Here is a 27964-nt window from a genome sequence, read left to right on the forward strand (position 1 = left end):
GACAAATGAGGCCTTCCAACTTGAACATACCAGCTATCATTTTCGGTAAAAACAGAAGTGCCACATCCATATTCTGCCGATTGAATGCAATACATAACCTTTTGGATTAAATGACCCCCCCCCTCGTCTGACAACTCAATAGTTGTCACTGCACTGTACAGTGTACAATCGAGTTGTTTACTTTCACATTTTTACTTTATTTTTACATTTTATTTTTTCATATTTTTACTTTCAATAGCTAACATTCCAGCCCACAGTGCACAATGAAGCCATCTCATTTTGCTTTGTCACAGGCTGAAGTTCCCTTTGTGTCAGGATGGTTAGTCTAAGAGACAGACAGAGCCAGCCAAGAGAGGAGTTTGGTCTGTCCGTCAGACTCTAATGTCTCCACACAACAGCCCAAACCCAAACTGACAGCTACACACCATACTGACAGCGCACTAACAACACGCTATTGTTCCCTTGCAAATGGCCAAGACACACCTGTCAGAGCTCACAGAGAGAGACGGAGTGGCAGAGAGACAACCTCATTCTGTGGGCCTCAGCACACGTAGGAGTAATATACATATGTCACATATAGTCTAGGGTGGGTCCATGTGGGTAAAATATTCTATACATGCAGTTTTACTATGTGATCATATGAAAGACTTAAAGATATAAAAACAAAAACAAATGCTGACATCTATTCTATTGCCTCGATATTATGCAACACTGCCTTCAAACGATATAATACAAAGAGATATTTAAGAGTAACTCAAATACAAATTCTGGTCACTACAGCTCTAGTTCAGTGGGTACAGCTGCTTGCTCATTAACCGCAGGGTTGTTGGTTCGATCCTTGAATCGTTCATGTCTTGAGAATTGTTTGAAGATAATGGTCCATGTCAGTAAAATGTGAGCTTTTTACTGTCATGTCAAGTATATGGATTAAAACCAGGCAGCAACCTTTGCCTTTGAAAAGTGAAGCAAAGTTCCCTAAACTTGGTTGATTTATATTCAAATAAACCATAAAGAAGGGTAGTCCTTTGGTAGGTGCTACCTTGAGTTGACAGCTCGCTATTATAAAAAAAAGGCTTAAAAATAGCAGTTCACAAACCAATGGGTGAATTTTAAAAACCCATTGATAAAGATTTGACTTCTTTGTAAAATACAGTAGGATCAGCAGTTTGTTACTTAAGTGAGATTGCGCTTTACAACATGGTGAGGTCCATGATTTTCCCACTTGTTCAAAAATAATTTCACAATAGTGAAATTATTTTTGAACAATAGTAAATGAAAGTAATAGCTTCTAGTAGCATATTCTGGTCAATTTCTTCTCACAGTATATTATTATATTATACATATTATTACAGTAAGCAATCCTTTAAGGATTTGAATAGATATGTAAGCGTTTGACCTGCATACACACAAGCATGCTTAAGCACAACCCACAGATGTGTCTCCTCATGCACGCACTCACTCGCTTGAGGAACTGAGGCAACAGCCTGTCATCTCTGGGTGATATCCACTGGATGCCTTCCAAAAATATGTAATACCCTAAAGGCATATTTCGCATAAAAGTAAGCCTGCTGATGTTTTCCAATCTCTTTTCGAGCACAATCCAGCACGCAGCACTGTCAACATGCATCTTTTTTAATGAGAAGGGAAATGGGATGTTGAGACATTTCTGATGCATCCCATTTCTTGCCATCAGCTCTTAAGTTTAGACCCTTTTGACTCTCAGATAGCACGTGAAAAGACATATAAATAATGCAGTTATATTAAAAGCTGTGTCATTCTATACCCTACCTTCTGTCGAATTTCTTCCTCCATCTTGATGGGGGAGCCGAACTCAGCAACCTGGCGGACACCCTCACTGGCGTAGCCCCCATATTCCCATAGCACATAGCCTCTGGAGTGAGAAGCACCAATCAGAGCTGACCAGTGGTTGGCCCGTCCTGAAAGACATTTCTTTTTTCATTCAGGTTTGAGTGGTTTGAATTCTGATAAGCAAGTCAAGAAAGGGGGTAGTGTCAGCTGATTGATTCAGCAGCTAGCTGGTTGCCTCATTTGATCCATATTATCATGATATATCAATTTCTGAGTTGGTCAATCGGCATATTGGTTTTATGTTGGGCAGGGAGTTAGGTACCGTACTTTTTACTGAGAGCGGTAACCTAGTGGAGGTTGCCAGGCAACCGGCCCAGAAATTGTCTTGAACCTAACGTCCCTTTTGACAAGTAAATTGTTGTTTTTAACACTTTGTCTTCCGTACGGATTAAAGAAGATGTGTACAATACGTTTGTTCACTTAAGGTGGCTCCAGGCTACTGTTTCTCTGCTTATAGTGATGCTCCTGAGCTAAGCTAACCAGCTGCTGACTGTAGGATGCTAAAACTTACTTTTGGACAAGGTCAACGTTCTGAACTCACTCGGGTAGTCTTTGGGATGTACTTTCTCTGACCAGTTGCCATAGAAGGTAAGTCTGTACTTTGCTGTTCCGCATGCACAGCATTCCATGGCAGGAGCTCCAGTAGCCTCGCCGAACACACGTTCTGCAGGGAGGTTGTACATAAACGTGAACAAGCTCAATTTTAAAAAGAGAATGCACAAGGCAAACGAATGATAGAAAGCAGAGTTTAGGAACTTACAGGCAAACATATCTAAAAGTGTGCAAAATTTGACAGTAATGAACACCTGCATAAATTAGCAGTTAAATGATTACAAGTTGGACTCAGTCAGAATGTCACAACAATAAACATCCATGGAAAAAAAAAGTTAAATGACACATTAGCTTTGAGGCAGACTGAAATACTGGCCCTCATCAACGTTTTGAAAGGATAGGTCAAGGGGGGTACTTGAATATTTATGAGTCGCCAAATTATTCTAAAGAAAATCCTCACTTGACATCTAAGTTATAGCAGGATGAGAAAAATATCGGAGATGCCACACATATGTCAGCAGACGCAGACAGGGTGGCTTGATTGACTTGCATAGTAGCCTGGAAAATTAGATTTGGGTAAGGAGAGGACAATTTTATGAGTCTAAATCCCCTGAGATTGAGTTTGAAACACATGACTGGGTTCTGTTTTTTATTGCACAATAAACGTGTGCTTAGAAGCTAAAAGATCCCCGTCGTCTTGCTAACTGTCTAACTGTTGTTTATGTGGGGGGTCCTCTCTCCAACTCTGGCGTGACACTTCCCTGCAGTAAAATCCCAGGTAACATAAAGGTAAAGATACAAAATAATATTTAAATACAGTAAATCCAGGAGATACATGATTCACAGTATCCCTCCAATGCCTCCATTGGGCTCTTTTTTTTGAGCAGGGTATAAAAGGCTGGGAGCTGTTCTGCTCTAAATGACAGGGGGAATTAAGAGTAGATGACGGGCAGCTGACATTACCTTTCTCACACAGTCGAATAGTGAGAGAGCCTTCATCCTGGAAATAAATGACCCTCTTCTGGACAATACTGGCCCTGAAGAGTGGGGAGGAGGGAAAAAAAGAGTTGGATAGTGAGAGAGGTGAAAAAACTGCATTGGATGGATAACAATGAAGAGTGTTTTTCCTATTCAGATCTGATCCATGTAATCCTTGGCGACAGGGAAAGGTAATGAGTTCCATGATGTTTCATGGCGGACATTGTGTCCATATCTTTTGCAAGGAAACAGGGCGATATTCTCAGGACCTCATGACTCAATCACACTGCAGCCGTACATGTGATGGAACAATCATACCCACCGACACAAAGGAGAGACAGAGCTGGTATTAAATTCTAAAGCAGGATTAAGGAGAGGAGATCCCAATTATAATATATGAAGTAATACTGGCTGGAAAGGAAGCCATACCAATAAAAATAGGCTGTTTTACCAGAGGCAGTTACATTCCTCTTCAGTAAAAAAAGTTAATACATTTCTCATTTTGTTCAGACAAAGCTGTTTGATGCCACTCCTATGGAAAGAAGACTTTCCTAGGTTAAAAGCAACAATAAAGCCTTGCAACACTTACATTACACAATACATTTGTAACAGGTTAAGATTCCACTACAATTGCATACATCCCCAGTGCTTCTAATTTTTTTTGATGAATGTACATCAGTCGCCTTTCATTATAAGGAAGCAGCTTCAAACCAAACTAACCAGACCAAAGATTCTCTGTTTTTTTACATTACATTACAGGTCATTTAGCAGACGCTTTTATCCAAAGCGACTTACATTACACTTTTAAACCCATGGCTTTTTCACATTTTTGCCCAGGGAGCAATTAGGGGTTAGGTGTCTTGCTCAGGGACACTTCGACATGGAACATGGGGCAGCCTGGAATCGAACCACCAACCTTGTGCTTCCCAGCACACCTTCTCTAACCCCTGCGCCACGACGACCCCATAATTTATTATTAATTATGTTCTGACGTAACTTCATGACATTAAAACTGGTTGTAAAGGTTGAAATGGCTCGGCATCTGTCCTGCCTGAAGAGTGCTCATAGGAAATCTTATTTTCAGTTGATTAATAGCTGAACTTCTTATAGTTGTTGAATTTATGGTCCGGAAACAAATGAATAAATAACCACATCAAAGACAGAAATGCATAGAAAGGAGAAATATGTGTTTAAAAAAAGGTACAGATAACAAGTGGTTGCCAGTATGAACAGATACTTGTTCAATGGAGAGCCACTAGCTTTAAGGTCAGGAAAAACAACCCTAAACTATCCTACCATTATGTTCTCTCAAACCTCCCTCAACACAAAGCTTCCACAATTCTATGTTCTCTCAGCCCTATGTTCCTTTATTGGTAAGTTCACTCAGATCAGTACAACTCAACTGTGCGATGCCATTCCTCTGATTATTTCAAAACCCCAATGCTGCAACACATCCTATCTCACTTCCCATGCCTAAACCTAACCAAATCAACTAAGTGAGTGCTGGCCTGACAGTCTGTCTTCAAATGTCTTCTGTCATCAAATACTGCTTGCGATATATCAAATATTGCTTGCGAGATATTAGCAAAAACGTATCTTAATAAGATAGGGCTATAGAAACAAGAGGTAAAATATATAATTGGTGGTGAAGGAACATATTCCTAACTCCAAAAAAATAAACATAACAATGAAATTAGATAGTGACTTTTCACTGCTGAGTTAGGCCTGAAATATGACACTCAGCAGCAGTGAGTGCTGCAAAGTCAAAGAATAAGCAAGATTGTATTATATAAATATCTAAAATGTAGTAGGTGTTTTAATCCGAATAATGTACGTATTACGCATTTTTGTATTAGATATGTTGAAATATGAAGCAATTATGTGACTGCTATTTTTCTAAAAGCAGTTTTTGTGCTAAAGCGGCGAGCTCAAGTCTCTGAGAGACATATGAAAGTTTGAAAGTATAAAAATGAGCTGAAAAAGGTGACTGGGGAGAGTGAGGAGGTACTGCCGCCATTAAGATGGAGTAATCTGTTATATTGCTTCTTTAAATCTTGTGCGGACTGAATGATGCAATATACCCTGCAACATGGGTTGACTGCTTGGGCATGACATTGAAAAAGAAAAGAGAAATAAACAGAATTATTGAACTAAGTAAATTCTTTAAGAGTCTCAATTAGGCCAATGGTCTCTTTTTTTTTTTTTATCCAATAAATCCAACAATATATCGGGTTATTTGGGAAGACATTTTCCCACCTGTTCCCCGAGCGCTTTCAGTAAAATATTATTCCCACCTACAGTTAGACCTACGGGCAGTGTTTATTTAAGATTTCTCGTCTTCACTAGATGTATCTTTGCAATCCATACATGAGTGTGCGAGTCTCCACGGCTCTATTTTGAAAATGTGTCAATTACAGGCCACTGCACCTCAGAGAAGGCAGACAGTAATAGAGATATGTGTGGAAAGAAACAAGTTCTAACAATGCTGCTGCATTTCCCTCTGGTCCTAAAGAGGTCACACATTGCTATGGATATATATTCTCAGATCACTTTAACATTACGCTCAGTCTTTTAAGCTCTAGCATTACAAAAACAATGACAATTGCAAATTTTGAAGGTGTTGAATTCCAATCTCAGAGAATAGCTTTGATTGAAGGATTAGCACACAAGTAACTGTGTTGACTCAAGGGAGTGTGTTTAACTCCAACAACTTTTCAAATTATAAGAAGAGCTTTACCTGGCTAGTTCACTTCATAACAGACCCCGTCTTGTCTGCAACTCTCCCCTGACATCCCTCTCAAAGGAGTGAGATCCGATCCGCTCTTGGCTGAGGCTTAGGGATTTGATCGGTAAATACCAACATGAGTAAATAAAATCAATATGTACAAATGCCAATGATTATTAAAAGACAGGATCTTTAAGAACGTTGAAATCTTAGTGAAAGAATTGAATGAATATCATTATATTTTTTTAAATATAATCATGATCTGATTCTTCCATTGCACCGTCTTCAGACTTTGACGTTAGCAATGTGATCTAGAGTACAAGCTCCCGAAATATACTGCTTACATACATTACTACTGACGAAACCAATTGGTAGGTTCAGAACATCACATCTCATATTGTAATGCAGCCTCTTTAAAATTAAGAGATGACAAAACTTATTACAATATTAAAATTTCAACCTGATATTTTGTCTCGTATGATGATGAAGATATCCAATGGTGGTATTTACAAGACGGTCAGGAGCCTATTACAGTAATTAGCAAACATCCTCGGGGAGCAAGAATCTCCATACAAATCAGCCAAACTGCCAAACTTGCTGTCCCACAAAACAATAAGCGATGCAGAGAGAATGGACCCGTATCAGCTCCAGTTCACTTCTGTATTCATCATTCGTGGGTCTTCACAGTTGACATAAAATAGGATCCCAGGCAGCTGGCTTTTCCGACAACTGAGCACACTTGAATTAAATCTAGTCCCTGTGATCAATAAAAAAAGGCTTGTCTCTGCCTGTGACTGCATCAAGACCCAACAGTTTAGATCAGGGGTCTCAAACTCAAATCAGCTGCGGGCCAGATGCAGCCCACTTCAACCGAACGCGGGCCAGACTAGCGTCCGAACGGCATGGTCAACAATAACACAACTTAACACTCACTTTCAAAAGCAGTCATTGAACCCCACCCTGGGGGATCGGTCCGAATGAGAGTACAACACTAGTCCTCCTTTAACTCAGCGGGGGAGACCTAAGGTCATGTGACCGTGGAATTCCTTTATAGCCAAACGTGAAGTTACGTGAATCGAAGCTGCGTAGTAATGGACGGAGACGCTCGTCGGTGACGTCAGATGCTTCATGTGTTGTTAGTGTGAGTCGTAAAGGAAAACTTTATTAAACGAGCGATGCTAACGGTTAGTCACATGATCACCTGCGCGAAAGAGGGCAGGAAACTGAATTTCACCCTCCTGCTCTCTGCACCTCGGCCGACACACACAACCCGCCCCCCATGTCAGTCACATGCATGCCACGTTCACTGGACAAGCACACAGTAGGAAACCAGAACATCATAACATGTCCCACACAGCAGCTGACAGTGGGGTTACAGTATAAAACTTGCGGGCCGCACTAACGTTACACTTTCATATTATGGATGGGGCCACAAAATATCGTCCCGAGGGCCGCAATTGGCCCGCGGGCCGCGAGTTTGAGACTCCTGGTTTAGATGGTGCTGTCAAGCAGCTTTCCCCGGAGGCTCGCGGTTAAACATTCGGTTGTCACGGAGCGAGCAGGTGACTGGTGGCCTCGTCGCGGAGCACTCTGAGTAACAGCGGCAGAAAACTGATAGGAAGACGGAGCCAGAAGGTCGGTTTAAGTTGAAGATGTCATGGAGCAGATGGCCGCAGGGCAGTGTCAAAGCGAGGGGTGGCATGTAAAGTGTGAGCTTGATAACGAGACGGGGAGTGATCAACAGGACAGCAGAACTTAGATGGAACCTCTTTCCACGGACCCTCACTTTTCTCTTGTCTTTTCTTAGTCCCTGATGGAGATTAAAGTAAAGATTTAAGATGAGCTCATCAGTGCTACCAGAAAGACCTTGGTGACCTTAGGTGGAAATCACAGAACAACAAACACATGCCTACCCTTCATTATTTCGAACACATCTGGTCGCACTCAGAGGCTCTTGTGTATACAGGTACAAGAAAAAAAAGAGAGTGAAATCAAGTTGGAAATATTATTTGAAGTCTTCAGTTGAAAATCCTCCTAATAGGATCCAGCCTTTTAAAACTGGATGATGCTTTGACTCACCATTATTGAATTATCAGTTCTTCTGGATGCACTGGAGGACCCGAACAGGTTTGCATAGTAAAATAGAAGCAGGCACTGCGACTACCAAAATCAACAAAAAATGCAAGTACTTACCAATCATTCTCACGTCAAACCAAACAATGATGTTTTAATTAACATTTTAGTTTTGCTTCAGTTCTGTGATCCGAGAGAAAATATGTTTCCTGATTGAGAATGGACTTCATCTAAATAGTAGTTTGATTTTCAGAAGACTAGAATAGTAGGCTTGTAATGGTAGTGTCTGAAATGTCTTGGAGACAACAAAACTTGGATGACCTGCAACTTCCTGATACTGGCTGGCATAAGTTTTCTTGACAGGCCCAGAGCGCCTTCAAAGTCAGCTGTCACGTGATACAGTTTCTATGGATGGAATTGCTCTGGTATCCAGCAGCTCTGTCAAGAATCTTGGGATCTTAGACCAGGCTATGTCCTTCAACTCTCATAAAAGAAGACTTCAAGGACTGACTTTTTTCATCTACGTAATATATCAAAAATCAGGAATTTCCTGTCTCAGAGTGATGCAGAAAAATGAGTTAATGCGTTTTTTACTTCTAGACAGGATTGCTGTAATTCTTTGTTATTAGGCTGCTTTTGTAAATGAAAACCAATGACGTTAAGCAGGTTCTGCCACCCCAAGTGATTTTCCCGATAATGCTCAAAACATGATAGCATCGATGCTCATCTAATATGCAATATACAGTACCATTCAACAGTTTGGACACACTTTCTCATTCAATTGAATATGTCCAGCTGTTTAACCTCATGAAGAATATAATGTCAGGTTATAGAATAATCAATAATCAGGTTATAGAAATCTTTTATAGTGCTAGAGCCGTCCCTAACTGCTGAGTTATACCGTCCTCCTAAACAATAAGCATTGCTGTACACATAGGAGTTTAAAAAAATCCTAAAAGCTTGACTATTGAAAGGACACATGAGATTGTGCGTAAAGGTGATGTATTGCTCCCAACTGTAAGGAGTTGTATGTTGACGCTTCTTTGAGGTACTTGACCGGCAACAAATAGCATTGTAGAGTGGAGAGAAAGCGACTGGGGAAGAATGAGCCTTCCCATGGTGCAGTAGTGGTGATACTTTCAAATAATGCTGGATAATGTGGGAAGGTAATTAGAATGTGTGATCTTTGGTGTGGAGATTCACAGCTGAAGTTCTCTACTTTTTTTCTTTGTCTTTAAACTCGACAATCCTGGGTGGATTATGACACTATGGGCGACACACTAAGCACTAAGACACTAAGCCCCCACCACAATTCCTACATGTGGAGCTAGACGAATGGCGCAAATTGGATGGATTTTGGCCGCCGATAGTACCTTGAATTGCAAGTAATTTGCAATAGCCATCTTCCTCGTCTTGTGGCCCGTTTCCCCCAAAAAATATTGACCAAAGATCATTTCACTGTAACTGTATGTATCTATTATCACTGCTTCTCTTCTTCTCACATCATCTCCTTGAATTCAATTTTTTTTTAAATTTTTGCAATGAGGCTCATTTGATCAGAAATGTGTGCATATTATCTCATTCAAATATAAGCACCAAGACAATGATTACTAGGCAGCACAGTGCATGTCATGCTTTGCAGGTCCGTTTGGTCTTTTTTCAATGATTTTGTTCTCTTGTTCTCAGTTTGTTTGGTCTGTCTGTGGTCATTTTGAGTCTCTTTGGGGTTGCTTTGCATATATTGAGGTCATTGTGATTCTCTTTGTAGGAAATATCTATCCCTTTGAAGTGGTTTTACGTCTCTTTACTGAGGGTATTTATTTATCCTAGTGGTCTTTATTTGGGTTCTAACCATAGTCTTTGTGAGTATTGTAATGGTAAAATATGTTATAACATTGTTTTGTGCTAAAACCGTGTCTCAAGTGTCCTATATTTGACTCTGATGTGCAAGGAGCAGCATGATACAAAATGTTAGTTTGCAGCTGGGCCCTGAGAAGGGAGGACGGTCGACTCAATCTCATAGAAGCTTCAAAACAAAGGACTTCTGTTCATGGCCTTGGTTCATATCTTATTTGGTACAAAAGTTCCGGATCCACGTTTTACTTTATGTCAATTAATTATGATTTGCACTGGCCACTAAGGAGGATCTTGTGTGTGTGTGTGCTACCCTCAGCTTCACCTGGGTTCTTATCTCAACCTGCTTTGCAGCTTCTCCTAACTGGCACGAAGAATGTCCTCCACATGTGTATAAAAGCTCAGCGTTTTTTGTGCTCGGAGACGCCATTTCCACAGTGCACGTGATACGTGCCTGTGTATTTGACCTCCTGCTTGCAAGCAATAAATGGACTTTTTGCAACTTTGATCATTCATCAAAAATCATTCTCTTCTACCGAGCTTTTATTGAAATATTCCATAACAGTATCTTTGCAGCTACGCTGTATATCTTTGTAGTTGTTTTGTTATTTTTGTTGTAGCGTTTTTGGACTATTCGTAGTCAGGTAGTATTCATTTTTTGTCATTTTGAATCACTTAGATTGATATTTTATTTTAGTGACATTTTGTTAGGGAAAGCCAGAACATTCTGGGCCCCTGGGCTCTGTGCCCATGAGGCTCGTTGTGTCCAATTAACACTGGCTAGTATAGCAAAGACATGATTCACAGACTGTGAATACAGTTATGTCTTATAGCACAGACCTCATGCAAAGTATCTTCTTCCAGACTGATGTGTATTTGCTTCTAAAGACTGTGCCAGCAGCCCCATGGAAAAACAGAAAAACAAGACAATGTGACAGGCGCATTAGAAGAGCACAGAGAGGAAGATGAGGTAATGTTAAATCTCTATCTCACTACTGACAGACAAAAGTGACAGTAATAAGAGGTGAATTTGCCTAGCAGATGTTCCCCACACAGGACTAGATGTATTAGACTAGCAAACACTGGGGTGGCAATAGGCCATCTGTCACATGGCAACAGCAGATATATTAAAGGTAGCAGCTGCAGGTACTCTGTTGAGGTAAGGGCAAGTTATAGCATCTCCATCTGAGGAGGAAGAGATGCGTGTCAGGGAGGTTACTCCCCTCGGGGAGTGGGATAAGGGAAAGGAAAGGAGGGAGAGGAGTGAAAATGAGCAAAACTGTGGAGAAGGAGGGGGCGATGCATGTTCTCACCAAGTTGTCGGCTGTCTTTAATTTGTTTTCTAAAGTTATCAAGAATTAATTTATAGTTGCATATTCCCATAACTGCCTGTAGCTGTGATGCGCCTTCTTTAATTTGTTTATTGTCATGCTCTTTGCATGAATTACAATTTACGGTAATTTTCAGCTTTTCAGGTTTTAACTATGCTATTTGTTACAATATTACATTTGTAAAACGACATGCGTAAATCTCAATTCCTTATTTTCCGCATTGCTGTTCTCTTTGTGTGGATTTTTCTCTCATTTCCACAACAGCCTGTGGCTATTGTAAGAACAACATTAAGAATGAATGAAGATTATTTTGGCGCTAGTCCAGGGGCTAAACACAGAGTTTATCTACATTCTTACATGCTGTGATCAATCAACGACAAAACTTTTTTCTCCGCGTAGCACCTTAGATGATTATAAATACGCAAACAAATGAAATAAGTAACTCTTGATGCAATGCAGCCAGAGTAACTACAATGCACCGTCTCCTTATTGTGAAACTGTTTCAGAAAAATAGAACACATTATATTTACGTTCAACAGCTGTATACAACTAACCTTTTATGGGTGATGCGATAAAGTCTGGCACAGGTTAAAACCTTTGAACTAATTATTAACTAAAGCCTTGAAAACTGTCCACGTTACTGTTTTATTCATGGTATTTTCCAGTTAAGAATGCTGCCAATGTTACACCTTCCGCTAGACCAGGGATCTCAAACTCCGGCACGCGCGGGCGTCTGGTGCGGCGCGCCGGGGGGGTACCGACTTTGGCTTGCCCCCGCCGTCGACCGTACTGTCCGCCGGTCGGACCGTCAGCAGTCAAATCTTTTGAAACGGAGTTGTTGTCTACGAAGATTCATTATGTGTCAAGTGTTTGGGCTGTGAAGCCTAAACACATCCTGTAACAGTGGTGTTAATAAGGATCAACATGGACGAAGGTAAGATTAACGCCAGCTGATCAGCTGATGTATCAACTTTGTTTGGTCAAAAGATCTCCTCAAACCCCTGCATCCTATTGTCACTATGCATAACCCAAACTGCTTCTGTTACCACCTGGCACTGTTTTAAACCCACAATAATGTTTTACTGGGAAACACTTGTTTTATAGTTCTTGCTGCCATCTAACACGCATACACACACACTTACGCTCCTGTTGAAATAACACCGTGCAGTTTTGAAGTCACACCTGCTTTAAACTAGAAATTGCCCCCCGTAACCATCATCTGTCTCTTTGTTCTAGAGCCGATGCCTTTACACGACTCCACAGGGTACCGTGGCTTCTGGAGAAACACCTGGCATTAGCTTGCCTAATGCTTCATCTGGAACCAGTGACAACTTTCTGTAAAAATGATCAATGAGCATACAGCCTCACCAAGCTGTCCAGATTTGAGAAAACAAAAAAAGGGGAGACTGTAGATAAAGTGCTCCTGCTGTTTTCAAACTAGATAAGTAACGTCACAGGCTCCTGACCCGTACAGTGGAAGCTAATATCAGCATGATCCGGACACTCGTAATTTGACGCTTTTTCCGGCCTTTTTTTTTGTTGATCGCCCAGGAAACGTAAGTGTTAATTCACACATGTGAACGAATCTACGTATCAAATCTTATGAATATATATGAAGATTTATGTCCAGCCACATGCAGGAAAGTTACTTTGATGAGAGAAAGTAGTAAAGGCTGGCGCATGCTTCTGCGTCATTACGCGCAGTTGTGTCGACGCACTCGTTTCAATTCATGGTTCAAAAAGGCTTGCGCGTGTTGCAAAGCAATTCACCGCCAGAACAATAGGTGGAGTAACGTTTTTTGTCAAAGACGACCGAAAGAGTGACGTCTTTGTGTGTGGAAGTCGTTATCATAGACATTTTGCCCTGTGCATCGCCACGATGATAAAAGAGATTTTATTGCGCTAATTGGAGGTGTTGAAGCAGGATATCTTAATGTGAAAGGCGAGAATTTGGTGACCAGATATGTTGTCAGCATTGATGCTAATTTTGGAGACCCTTTAATATTTAATACCCGCGAAAAACAAATCTGTGTGTCAGGAGACTGTGACGTTAAATACCTATTCATGAATCATAATGGTGGTTTTCAATTTGACCAATCAACTACATTTCATTAGTACTGGCCATTACCCACAGCAAACCATGTGCTTTTTACATTGATTCAAGCTACAACTGGTTTCCAATTAATTTCGTCACAGTATGAAAATAAACCTCCACACACTTGAAACTTGCACTGGTGAAGTAATGCATCACAGTTAGCCCCCTCCTTGTTTATAAAAACCAACATCAGAGAATAGGGAATAATTTGTTGTCCTGGTTGTTGATGTCAGGTCATCAACATTTTTGTTTTGGGAGTAACAATCAGTCAAAGTATAATGAAATAATTATAATAATGGTTTTTTTTTCATCTAAGCTGATTAATACAAGGCATGGCGATAGCTGTGTTTGTGATCTTGAATGTCTCACTTTGGAGTAAATTAAAAATAGTCACAGTAAGAAATGTTATATTTTACTTAAAAGAATCCCAAAGCAGATATAATCATTTTTGCCCTATATGAAGGTATGGCATAATTAGACAAACACTCACTTCATTATAACACAGCCAGACCCGGTGGGTGGCGCCGTCCAGAAGACCTGTATCCTGGTGCGTCTGCGGGGGGTGCTCTCCGTCATAGCAGGGGCACAGTTGGTCATGAACTGCGTATCCTCCTCATCAATGTTCTAGAAAGGGAAGAAGGAAAAACTTAGTATAAAAATATTCAAACAAAATGGGATTGCTTTTCAAATAAGTTGTCATGATCTGTCAATGCTCACTGTGAATTTCTTGAGACAGAGGTTATTTCTGGTAGCAAGTAAAACAGATGCCTCATAATTCTTTGTCACCCACACATGCACTTTAAACCTTCCAATACCTCACAAGATCATTGGTCGGATGCAATGTTCTTAGAATTTTAGTAGAAGAACGGTAATATCTATCCACCAAATTCATTTCCATTAAGTTGTTGCATGTTATTCTAAAGTTGTAACAATACCAAAAGTTGGTTTGGTGAGGTACAGATCTGGGACAAATATCAGATGGATTGCTATGACATTTGGTAGAGGTATCCATGGTGCTAAGAGGTTACATCCAACCATATTTGGTGATGCCTTTTTCAACTAGAAAATATATTAACTTGGTGGCCCCACCAGGAATAAGGTCTTAAACTAAATTAAAAGCAGGGTCAGTTGAAAGGTGGCGCGGAAGAAATATACGTTGAATAAAGATTCGAAGAACAGTACTTGGAATGCTTAATGCATTCCAACAATTAAAAGCACGATAGAAGCAACATCATTTTTTGAGAATGAAAGCGGCCAAATTTGATGGTGTCATCGGAGGAAATCTTATTCAATATGTCACTTCCTCGTTTTTGCACCTAGGCCTGAGTAGAGAGTGCAGAATACGTAGAGTGCAAAACAGCTGCAACAACACCTGTAAGGACTGTTAAAAAGGCAGCTCAAACAACCTCAAAGAGACACAAAATGATTCAAATGAAACTTAAAACAACTACAAATAGACTCAAATAACTACAAAGAAACACCAAACAACAACAACCAAGACGAAACATAAACATAGCAGAAGAAAAACAGAAGAAACCAAAAACAAATCTGTGTCTCAGTTCACAATGGTAGCACAAATAAAGCCAATCTCATTCTGCTTTCATAACCGTAACAGTTTTTTTAACAGTAACAATATTTTATTTTATTTTTTAAAGTTATTTAAAAGAATCAAAGCGAGGCTTTGGATAATAACAGCCTTGTGAATTCAAGGCCATGTAATCTATAGCCCAGTCCATTCGCTATTTGGACCATGTCAGACGTTTTAGAGACTAAACACACACATAGACAGATACACAACATGCACCCCGGCTGCTTCAGCTCAACAATACAATGGTCTGGAAAGACCTCGTCCCAAACTCCTGATTACAAACTCCGGACATTAAGATCAAGAATCGGGATCAGGAAACATTTATTGCCATAATATGTCAGACATACAAGGAATTTGACTTGCCGCTTGGTGCATAACAACAAACAATGGACGACAAGTGCAAGAGGGATGAAATAAAATACAATGCTATGGGTTAGTAATATAAGGCTATGGGGTAAGTTAAAAATATTTAAAAATAAAAAATTGATAAAAATAAAGTGCACCAGCGAACAAGTGAAAGTGACGTGTGCAGTGTAAAAGAAAGTGACTGGTGGAATGTCAGAGTCAGTCAGTGGGGGACCGGGCTCTGTTGATGAGCCCGACTGCCGACGGGAAGAAACTGTTCGTGTGGCAGGAGGTCTTGGTCCTGTGGGACCTCAGCCTCCTGCCAGATGGAAGGGGCACAAACAGTTTTTGTCCTTGGTAAGAGAAGTCGACTGCAATCTTTTTAGCTCGCTTCAGGGTCCTGGAAGTGAACAAGTCCTGCAGGGACGGCAGATTGCAGCCGATCACCCTCTCTGCAGAGCGGATGACACGCTGCAGCCTTCTCTTGTCCTGGGCTGTGGCTGCAGCGTACCAGACGGTGATGAAGGAGCAGAGGATGGACTCGATGATGGACGTGTAGAAGTGGACCATCATCGTCTTTGGCAGATTGAATTTCTTCAGCTGCCTCAGGAAAAGACCTCTTGGTGATGGAGCTGATGTTCAGCTCCCACTTGAGGTCCTGGGTGATGATGGAGCCCAGGCTCTTTAGAGCGTTGAGCTCCAGGTTGTTCTGGCTGCACCACGACACCAGATGGTCAGACTCCCACCTGTAAGCGCACTCATCCCCACCAGAGTGGAGGAGGCCTTGAAGCAGGCTGGTAAGCACCGTGGCAGCCATCGTTGGGGGAGCCATCTTGGACTGAAAGTGTGTACTATATACCTAAGATGAAGACAAAAGTCCCCATCTGCTCTTTTTGTACTTCTTTGTCAAACTATACGTTCTATTCCTCAAACACATCCCACATAGGTATATACTACACAAACCCATACACACGTACAGTACTTGTACAGTATATTTTCTGCATTGACTTCCTCACACCTTCTTATACGAAGTATGTGACCAAACAATGAATGTTTTATCAGTCCACAGCCGACACAAACTACTGCCTACAAGACATAAGAGACCGATATGGTAAGAGGAAATGGGTAGAATAAAGTAAAACGAAGGTCTTGGATACTCGTACTAGACTAGTGCTTTTCCACCTTTGTGACACATCTTTCACAGTACAAAACATCCTGTGGCATACCAACAACTGAAAAAGGTTACAAAATATCACATTGTAGCATAACATAACATATATGTTTACAATGTAAATCCCTCAGCTGCTGATACTCACTCAGTGTGAAACGAGGGCCTGTTTGGATGAACAGAGAACTGATATCCTGGCAGAAATTGAAGAGAGGCACACACAAAGCCATTCTTCAACAGCTCTCAGTCTCTCTCTGCTTAGTTTAGACAGCAGACTTGCTTCAAAAGCTCATCTCACAAAGATATGTTGTGGAATATGGGAGCAATGTTTAAATTTCTCCTTTTACCAAAATGGGGAACTCCTTGGCAACAAACAGTCCACCAAAAACTGTCCAAAGGTAGATCAGTAAAGCTAATCTTTGAACTGGTCTTGTCTCAGTTAGTTCCTCCTTCCTACTGCTCAAAACTGAGCTATATAGGTTCCTAACACAGTGAAGCGGTCAGGGGGGGTTATGAGGAAATACATATTATCTCAGTGCACCAGTGGTGACATCTTCTTGCAATTTCTGGATGAGGGGGGACATGACAAAATTGGCACTTTTAACATGTTGTTGCCAATGATGCACTTTTGAACGGAATCCATTTATTTTGTCTGTGCTTGTGAGCAGGTTTTCATTTTGGCCTTACATTTGTGTGTTCACTTCATTCAGGTTCTGAAATATATCCGCCATGTACACAATATCAAATCTTTGTTATTGCACCAACATTTATTGTGATATGCGATCTTTTCAGACCATTTTATGTCACTGATTACATAATAACAATATGACATTATAATAGCATAATAATGCAAGTACACTGTTTTGAAGAAAAATAAGATTTTATTCTTTAAAATATTTAAATGTTAGAGAATGGAATGTGAAAAAATTATCCTAAATAAATAATAAATACACCTCTGTAAACAAAAAAGTGCACGGTAAAAAGTAATAGATCAAAACAAAGTAACACATTTAACAAAGTCAGTTTAGACTTTCAAAGTGTCTCACACAAAGGCACAGATGCATCAACAGGCCATTTATGCTGCCAGATCAGTTTTTTAACTAATAGGCAGATCCCGAGAAAACGCACCAACATGTTTACCTTAAGGCAGGATCTTTTGGGGGTAACAATGTTACCAGCTATGCTAAACATTATTTCTGTTATGGTGCTTGTTGCACAAATGCACATGTATTATTTTTCCAAGTTGGCTACTAGAGGAAATCGTCTATGGTTATCACATCACCACATCAAGGGATCAGATGCCGCATCAACTGCTTCTTCCTGGAGAAACTCTGTCAGCGCCGCATCAGCCTTCACTCTTTTTGGAACCGGTGTCCGAGTCTGGTGACTAAGGGTTAGTAGGGTTGTTGTTGTTGTCCTTCCAAAGTTCAAACACTGCGTAGGATGGTGTTTTTTTAAGTGAGCCTTTAAATTGGTCGTGTTTCTCTTTTCGTCGCCACTGTTTTGAAACAAAGTGAACATACCGGGTCGTTCACGTTGATTTGCTTTCCTCTCTCATTCGGCTTAAAGCCAAACATTGCGCCTTCAAAATCACGTCCATTGGGAATTGTTTATCGAACTGGGTTTTGCTCTAGATCAGTGGTTCTTAACCACCACGGGGCGTGTCATCACGAATCATATGAGTCGGGTGTGTGTTTTGACCTCCGTCGAACCCCTGAGACTGACTCACCGAACCCCTGGGGTTCGATTGAACCCAGGTTAAGAACCACTGTGTTAAATAAATAATACTCTGCACTGATTGTGTCTTATCATGAAACAACGCAACTTCATACGATGCTGTGAGGATCGGTTTGTTGATGGGTACAAAGCCGAGAACAGGCAGAGTAGCCTTTTCATCGAATCTGGCTCTCTTGACCTTGAATTGTCATCGTGGGTTCACTGCTTCTCTTCACTAGTCCGTGTCTGCTCTGTATCTGTGTGTCTGCGCTGCCTGGAAAAAGGACAGAGGCAGCGCGATCCACTTAAATGTTGGTGACGTTCGATATGTCAAATCAATATCGCAGGCATGGCTGTAGTGGAGGGTAAACGCACGTAAACGCCGTTTACGCACCTCTGGAATTTTGGTAATAGCGTTTACGCACCTATAAATAGCATTTACGCACCTCTAAGTGGCGTTTACGCACCTCAAAGTTCCCTGCGCCTTGTATTCTTCCGTTGGAAGAATAGTAGTCGCGCGCTCGGTGTTAGCTGGTTGTGCACGGTAAAAGGACAAGAAGAAGAAGAAGCAGAAAAACGCCTGGTGACGCATAGATTAGAAAAAAAGTCAGTTCTCAATGTGAAAAAAAAACATGCTGTACAGGCTATTTATGATGACATAGGTAGTACATGAGTGTTCCTTTAACTTATGTTGTCAGTGTAATTGACAGGCTGCTTAACTGGTTAACTCTTAAATTCAACATATTTTTTCAGGCAGTGATAGGACAGGCAATGATGCAGAGAGCACAGGGAGAGGAGAAACACTAGGTCGAATAGAGAGAGGAGAAGCAGAGAGGAACGCGTTCTGGGGTTCATGGCTCCTCTGTGCAAGGCAGGACCTGACGTGGAGGACAAGGAGGCCCTCTGGCCACTACTGTAAAAAGGAGATAGTTCTTAATCTGCAACTGTGTTGTTGTGTTGTGTTGACATACTTTTCTTTACTGTTTTCTTAAATTTAATAAACTACAAACTACTAACACATTTATTCATTATCATTGATTGTATATGACTTTTACTGATAACATAATGCAATATAGCCAGGACAGCCTTACAGAGTCGCAACGCTTTGTGTTGCGTTGCTTCGCATCGCGTCGAGGTCTGTATGATCACAAAATTCAGAGTTTACCCACCTCTAATTTTACCACTACAGCACTGATCGCAGGACAAAAAATGATTGCACTTATTTTCAGATATTATGCGATATGTCAATATATTGCATATCGCGACAGGCCTACCGCCATGTAATGTATGCCAGCCTTGCACACCACTCATCACTCGCGACCAGCTTTGCATTATCTTCCCTCTCATTGTTTCAAAAACACTTTTAGTTCCTCTTTTAGTTCCTCCCACAGCTCATACACACGGGCCAGCAATTTGTTGCACGACAACCATCAGATTTCTGTGCAAAAAACCTGTGCGTAACAAGAACATCTGTTTGTCAATCCGCTAACGAAGCCTTCGATGCGCCCGATGTTGGCTGCTGCTCCATTGTGCAGTTTTCCCACTGAAGATATTTTGACGTGACCCCAAAAATGTCCTCTCTAGTTGTTTTTGTCTTTGCAAATAGGTAGCAGGCGTCTCCATCAACAAAACACACATTGGCCAAGAGTTGAGCATGTCTACTGATGTGAGTAGACTGCACTGCGACGCAACGTCTGGCAATTGTGTTATCTGAGACTTTAGGTACTTTGTTAACCTCGTCATGGCCGGGCATCTCGTTCACAATGGCTTTGCAGGCAGGCAGTATAAATGTCTCTGCCACATTGTGTGCACTTTTTGATTTGGCCTAACTTTGAGAGCTTTCTCAGACACATTTGTGGATTTCATCATGAAAGTTTCATTTTTTTCAGTTTGTGTGCATAGGCGTACAAAGTTCTTTTTGGTAAGTGCCGGGTGGTTTGTCTCGAGATGACGTTTCAGCTTGCTTGGGACCACGGCGCTGTTTGATTGCTTTTCCCCCAAGCATAACGGAATCGGTGCAGTCAGTTCCCCAGTGAAAGTGAACCCAAGCGAAAGATAACTTTCACTGTACTGCCTCAAGCTCACAGTTTTTTCTTTTCCCTCAAACTGGGATTTTCATCTGAGTTAGATGGCTGGCCCGGGCCCAGACTCTGCATTTTCTTTTTGAAATATTTCTCTATCGCCGTTCTTCACCACAATCTTTCCCGCGCATCATTTAATTCTACTATCTGAAATTGATAAGGTAATTAATGCCCTATTTACTGCCACCCACTGGCATGGAGGAGTATTTAATTCCTTGGCCAGCCACTTAACGGCAGGCTCAGACGCTGAACATTGGCAAATTGTTTGCGACAACTAAATTACATTTTTTTGGGACCCATTAAGTAAAATTATACACTTGACTGAGTCAAGTCAAATCCCTAGATGACAGAGATGTAAGTTTTAAGTCCTAGAGTGTTAAACTCAAACTCGCTTGCTTTTTATCATTGAAGTGTATATTTTCAAAATGGAGGCAATGTCTTAATCCTCTACTCATCAGGAATCCTTTACTTTGGGCTAATGGGAAGATCAAGTCTCAGAGCAAAACCCAGTTCGATAAACAATTCCCAATGGACGTGATTTCGAAGGCGCAATGTTTGGCTTTAAGCCGAATGAGAGAGGAAAGCAAATCAACGTGAACGACCCGGTCTGTTCATTTTGTTTCAAAACAGTGGCGACGAAAAGAGAAACACGACCAATTTAAAATCTTACTTAAAAAATCACTATCCTACGCAGTGTTTGAACTTTGGAGGGACAACAACAACAACCCTACTAACCCTTAGTCACCAGACTCGGGCACCGGTTCCAAAAAGAGTGAAGGCTGATGCGGCGCTGACCGAGTTTCTCCAGGAAGAAGCAGTTGATGCGGCATCTGATCCCTTGATTTGGTGGTGTGATAACCATAGACGATTTCCTCTAGTAGCCAACTTGGAAAAATAATACATGTGCATTTGTGCAACAAGCACCAGCACAGAAATAATGTTTAGCATAGCTGGTAACATTGTTACCCCCAGAAGATCCTGCCTTAAGGTAAACATGTTGGTGCTTTTTCTCGGGATCTGCCTATTAGTTAAAAAACTGATCTGGCAGCATAAATGGCCTGTTGATGCATCTGTGCCTTTGTGTGAGACACTTTGAAAGTCTAAACTGACTTTGTTAAATGTGTTACTTTGTTTTGATCTATTACTTTTTACCGTGCAATTTTTTGTTTACAGAGGTGTATTTATTATTTATTTAGGATAATTTTTTCACATTCCATTCTCTAACATTTAAATATTTTAAAGAATAAAATTTTATTTTTCTTCAAAACAGTGTACTTGCACTATTATGCTATTATAATGTAATCTTGTTATTATGTAATCAGTGGCATAAAATGGTCTGAAAAGATCGCATATCACAATAAATGTTGGTGCAATAACAAAGATTTGATATTGTGACAGCCGTACATGGCGGATATATTTCAGAACCTGAATGAAGTGAACACACAAATGTAAGGCCCAAATGAAAACCTGCTCACAAGCACAGACAAAATAAATGGATTCCGTTCAAAAGTGCATCATTGGCAACAACATGTTAAAAGTGCCAATTTTGTCATGTCCCCCCTCATCCAGAAATTGCAAGAAGATGTCACCACTGGTGCACTGAGATAATATGTATTTCCTCATAACCCCCCCTGACCTCTTCACTGTGTTAGGAACCTATATAGCTCAGTTTTGAGCAGAAGAAAGGAGGAACTAACTGAGACAAGACCAGTTCAAAGATTAGCTTTACTGATCTACCTTTGGACAGTTTTTGGTGGACTGTTTGTTGCCAAGGAGTTCCCCATTTTGGTAAAAGGAGAAATTTAAACATTGCTCCCATATTCCACAACATATCTTTGTGAGATGAGCTTTTGAAGCAAGTCTGCTGTCTAAACTAAGCAGAGAGAGACTGAGAGCTGTTGAAGAATGGCTTTGTGTGTGCCTCTCTTCAATTTCTGCCAGGATATCAGTTCTCTGTTCATCCAAACAGGCCCACGTTTCACACTGAGTGAGTATCAACAGCTGAGGGATTTACATTGTAAACATATATGTTGTGTTATGCTACAATGTGATATTTTGTAACCTTTTTCAGTTGTTGGTATGCCACAGGATGTTTTGTACTGTGAAAGATGTGTCACAAAAGTGGAAAAGCACTAGTCTAGTACGAGTATCCAAGACCTTCGTTTTACTTTATTCTACCCATTTCCTCTTACCATATCGGTCTCTTATGTCTTGTAGGCAGTAGTTTGTGTCGGCTGTGGACTGATAAAACATTCATTGTTTGGTCACATACTTCGTATAAGAAGGTGTGAGGAAGTCAATACAGAAAATATACTGTACAAGTACTGTACGTGTGTATGGGTTTGTGTAGTATATACCTATGTGGGATGTGTTTGAGGAATAGAACGTATAGTTTGACAAAGAAGTACAAAAAGAGCAGATGGGGACTTTTGTCTTCATCTTAGGTATATAGTACACACTTTCAGTCCAAGATGGCTCCCCCGACGATGGCTGCCACGGTGCTTACCAGCCTGCTTCAAGGCCTCCTCCACTCTGGTGGGGATGAGTGCGCTTACAGGTGGGAGTCTGACCATCTGGTGTCGTCACGTCACGTTTAGTGTTGAGACAACAGATGCCAATGATGAATACCTCGATGAAATCATTGAAATTCAGCAGAGCCAGGTTCAACAGCAACTCTTCAGAACAACAACGCTCTCAACGTTTTGGTGTCAACAAATGGTAACGTACCCTGTTATTGCTAAGAAAGCTCTGGAGATTTTCATACCGTTTGTTACAACATATCTTTGCGAGCAATCCTTTTCGAGGATGCTGGACATAAAAACAAAGAAAAGGAACAGACTTTGTTGCGAAAAAGACATCAGAGTGGCACTTGCCAAGGTGAAGCCGCACATTTCTGAACTGGTCTCTGAAAGGCAACAGCAGAAGTCACACTGATTTGCAGTAAATGTTCATTATTATGTTTTTGTTTTTGTGTGAAAATCATGTTTTAATGGTTTTGTTCTTTGAACACTGATGTTGATGCATGGTTCATTTTGTGCACCAGTAAAATATATACCTATGTTTTGAATTTTATTTTTCCAATTAAGAAGGGTTCGGTGAATGCACATATGAAACTGGTGGGGGTCAGTATCTCCAACAAGGTTAAGAACCACTGATTTAACATTAGTTGTGCAAACATCAAGCTTCTGACCAACCAGCTTGTCAAGCATATGAATAAAGATGTGTAAATTGCCTTCTTGTGCTGTCCTTGAAGTAAAAAAGGACATAGCTGTCCTCATTTGAGTCTGGTTATGCTCATATCAGGTTATATCATCTACAACTCTACACAATCTGTTCATCAGAGCCCTCTAAGCACTTGGCTTATGTAATTGCCTCTATCTGCAACCTATGACTTTTAGCATTTCATTCCACTTTATTTGATTAGTTGTGCACTGTTGTCTTGTCTGTCTACTGTCGCGCACTAACCGCCAAGACAGATTCCTTGTATGTTTGACATATTTTGGCTAATAAATGTTTCCTGATTCCTGATTCCTGATGACTTGGCTCTGACACTTTAAACTGAGCGGGTTTGTTTATCCCCTGCTGAACTCACAACCCTAGATACTCCGTGCAGGAAAAAAAACAGAAAAAGAAAAGATAATATCTCATGTCTGCTCATGTCTCCCCTTATTTAAACAAGCCCATGTTTGTTTCCCTGAGCAATAACACGTAGCTGGCCTAGATAAATATGACCCACGTCCCACAATCGACCCACGACCCACGTCCCACAATCATATATATATATATATATATACATACATTTCTTTCATTGTGTTAATATCTTTACCATTATTTTTTTTGTTGATGCACCTAATGGCCATGTGGGACAAACCGCACAACTCAGTGGTATAGAAAGTCGCGTACACACAGATGCACACTCTTTCAGGTCTGACACATTAGGACAGAAGTCCTTTAATGGCGGTAATGGGGGACAGAGAGCAGATTATTGCTTAAAAGGAAAGAAAAACAATGAGCAGCCACTCTGAGTTGTGGTGTTTCAGTGAAACAGCAAGCGGGCACATTCCAGGACAGCTGCCAGAAACAACCAGAGTACCAGAGAGCGAAGGAAGGAGAATAGCCACACAGGGAACGGCAACTGCCTTCATTTGGCTCCTTTTCCAAAACACAATAACACTCATGACATTGCAAAAGTAGCCACGTAATTTACTTGCAGAGAAAAAAACTGTCAGTAATATGAATTGCAGATTTATTAGAAGTATTATTATGTAACGCTCTGATGATGAAGAAAAGTAGAGTTTGATGGAATGAGGTTGTTTGGATAAAAAAGTTGGCCTTGCTGAAATGCTGCTCTTCTCTTTGTGGTCCGCTAATGGGACGACAACATGTTTACTAAAAGGCAGTCATACCGAAAGTAATTTCTGTTACTACATTCAAGTATCCCTTGAAGTACCGCAGAGTCCTCAGAATGATGATAACATTAAGCACTACTGTGTCAAGTCAAATTCTTGGAACCTTAAATATAACTTAAAGAATGACTGCGCACTTAAAATGTGTTTTTACGATGAATTAAATAATTGACATTTCCTAACAAGTTTGGCCTTTAAAGGCTGACAATGGAGCAAAATGCCATCTCCTTTTTTAAATCAGCCCTAATCTTCAAGGTCAACAGTTAGATAAAGTCAGTTATGAAAAGCATTCCTAATAGTTAATACTAATAACCAATCACATTGGATAATGCTTGTTGTGGAGAGCAAAAAAAAACGGCCGATCAAAATGCGATTTAGTAATGCACCAGCTCTTCTTTTTAAAATGATGTGATTGGTGGGGTTCGGCAGGCTCAGACCTGCGGGCGAAGTTACACTTTAAAACACTTTTGTGCAGCTCATCTCTAGAGGCCTTCATTATTTTTCCACATGTGGATAAACATGTCAATCACAACTGTGGACTGCACAGCAAGAAGTGTCTGATGGATTGGCCAATATTTAACAAACTGCGTACAAAGCCAGGATGTCAGCTTTAATTTTGTCCAAGCTCCCACACGGTTCCAGTTTCTGCTCACTGCGTTGTACTTCCTGGTCTCTGCATGACTCCAGACACTGCCGGGACTCCAAGGTTGAGAGTGGGAGGTATTTATTGTGCGGGGAGTGAAAATTCAACAGAGCAGGGAGAAATGACGTTTGCCTTTTAAGCTTATAAAAATGAACCGAGCAAGTGAGCCGGGCATGTGTGACTACAGGGAGTGGGTGTTTCAAAAGCATCTTGTGTCATTTCAGACAAAACTCCGGTTCCACTGTGAGCAACAAAAACAACGGGGCAAGCGTGGTCTGTTTTGAGAGAGAACTGAACTAAAATAAAAATAATCTCCCTTGGAATAGGGCTAACTTCCTCTTCGTATTACAGCTAATAAAGATAAAGGGGAAGAAAAATAAAGAGTTTGAAATACTCGTCGGGTTAAAGAAAAATGGTATGCCATCAACCAGATAAACCCGTGCAAGACCAGTAGGAAGGAATCTCACTGCCCACATGACTGGCTCGTGCTACTGAGCAAAAACATTGCTCCATAGCGCTGCCGGTGGTCAGAAAAAACACATTGCAGCTTTTATTGCAGCTTTTATTGACCGGGAGTGTCTGAGGATCCACCTCCAAAAGTTAGCCCAACTTAAGTGAGCCTTCGCGGGAGTTCTTGCTAAATTTTGGGGTTAACACATTATTTTTAAGATCCATCAAGAACAGAGTGATGAAGTCAGAGGGCAGGCCCCGAGGCAGAATGTTTCCCGCAGCTGGCAACATTAAAGAAAGTCTCCCGCGCCGTTTTGGGCTGGAGTCTGGCTAGCATCAGCGTGTTGTGTGTTCCTTTTGACACTGAGCTCCAGGTAATGAGGAAGTCTGGCTTTCTTCTTAGGAGCTCTCTGCCACTCAGTGAGGGCCGTCTTACTACTGACACCCCCCTTACTTTCTCCTTCAACTCCTTCTGTTTATCTCCGTCCTCACATGTACCTCTTGGCTCTCGGCCTTCATTCTCTCCGTCTACCACTAGCAGGGGGGAAGAGGGGCGCTTGCCTCTCAGCAGGGAAAGACGCCATGCCTAACCTTTCCCCCCGAGAGAAAAAGCCCTCACAAGGCAAACACATGGAGTAGGAGAACCCAGTTTTCTAGCTTCACCCGGGGATGTGTTTGTGTACACCTCCATCTGTTTGGTGAACTTTCCCGGAGAAAAAGACCCATCCTCACCTGGAACTGGCCAATGTAGTCGTCGTCCACGGTGCCTTCCCTGCCCTCCTTCAGCGCAATGAGGGTGAAACCCCGGAAATAAGAGGGGCTGGTTGCCAGCAGGACCACTGTTAAGGAGGAGAGCGAGTGCAGTGTATTTATCTCTGCAAAGAGATAGTGAAACGGGCACATGCATCTGCACACTGGGGTCACGACGGATGAGGCAACATGAGTATCTGTGAGTATCTCACACTATAATAACAGAGAGCCAGTAAATGTCACGCAGGGAGTTGAGTGCGAAGGAACAGGCCGGGGTTGTATTCAGCTCACACTTGCGCCCTAACTTTGAATTTTTATACCAGCCCATTTTTTGGGGGGGCCCTGGGATTTAGTTTTTGATGGATTCAAATGTATCCTTGTAAAGCTAAATGTTGAAATATTGCATACCCGTGAATATTTTGTCAGTGGGGAGTTTTAGGCCCTGCAAGATCAGTTTTTTACATAAAAAATGTAAGTTAGGATTTTAAAAAGCAGGGAACGTAAAAAATTATTTAAGTTAACTTCTAAACATGCCAGAGATCCCAAAGTCATAATATTTGACATGGGAGGAAATAAAATCCATTAGGTAGGACAGGGACTTTTAGTCTGTGGTGACCCCCCCTCCCACACACCCCACTACGCAGGAGCTAGAGGAGCACACACTGGTTTGGAAATATTGTTTGCTGCAATTTCCATCAAATTGTAAAGCTAATTACAGAATACATGTGCAATGTCTACCAACTTCACAAACACTCCACTTAACACGCACTGAATGCGCAGACTGGTAAAAAAAAAGAAAAGGGAAAGGCTACCTCTGTAGGTGCTGCCCGGCTGGTAGCTTGCCGGGTCCCCCTCGACTCTGATCCTGAACTCGTGGTGCCCCTCCTTACGGGTCCCCTGGGTCTGCGCCCGGAGGATCCGCCCGCAGTAACCGTCCGACCTGCCGCCGACGGGCTCCTCTACGAAGGCGACGGCGGTGCACAAGAAACTCGAGGCGAAATAGCAGTGCAAAAGCATCACATGGAGATACATTCCCATCTCGGAATCCGGATATGAGTGTGTTCAACCCCAAATAAAAAACACCCAGTGTAAAGGCGAAACAGCGGTGAGAGGATCAGCTCTAAACCCCTTGCACAGGAATGTCTAACCGAAGTAACGCGGCGTCAGTGGTAAAGGTGAAAAGAAGGAGACAAGTCCATCCTGAATTAGAGAGAGAGAGAGAGAGAGAGAGAGAGAGAGAGAGAGAGAGAGAGAGAGAGAGAGAGAGAGAGAGCGTCAGGGGCGCACCGCGTCCATGCGCTGCTGGAGCGGCTGTGAGAGAGCAGCTGCTGCTGCTGTTC

At 41.4% G+C, this 27964-nt stretch overlaps 1 protein-coding gene across 3 annotated transcripts in view; it reads right to left on the reverse strand.

Annotated features, from left to right (window-relative positions):
• LOC120812729 (spondin-1-like) overlaps positions 1-27939 on the reverse strand; it is a 101346-nt gene extending 73407 nt beyond the window's left edge. For all 3 annotated transcript variants that reach the window (XM_078097762.1, XM_078097763.1, XM_078097764.1), the window contains exons 1-6: positions 27437-27939; positions 26607-26713; positions 13968-14101; positions 3385-3458; positions 2411-2533; positions 1789-1937 (exon numbers count right to left, since the gene is read on the reverse strand). In XM_078097762.1, the coding sequence (XP_077953888.1) occupies positions 1789-1937; positions 2411-2533; positions 3385-3458; positions 13968-14101; positions 26607-26713; positions 27437-27662 (813 nt within the window). In that variant the 5' untranslated portion in view covers positions 27663-27939. The remainder of the gene's footprint in view (positions 1-1788; positions 1938-2410; positions 2534-3384; positions 3459-13967; positions 14102-26606; positions 26714-27436) is intronic.
• Positions 27940-27964: the final 25 nt, after the last annotated feature.

Source organism: Gasterosteus aculeatus, chromosome Y, assembly GCF_964276395.1.
Source record: "Gasterosteus aculeatus chromosome Y, fGasAcu3.hap1.1, whole genome shotgun sequence".
Lineage (NCBI taxonomy): Eukaryota > Metazoa > Chordata > Actinopteri > Perciformes > Gasterosteidae > Gasterosteus > Gasterosteus aculeatus.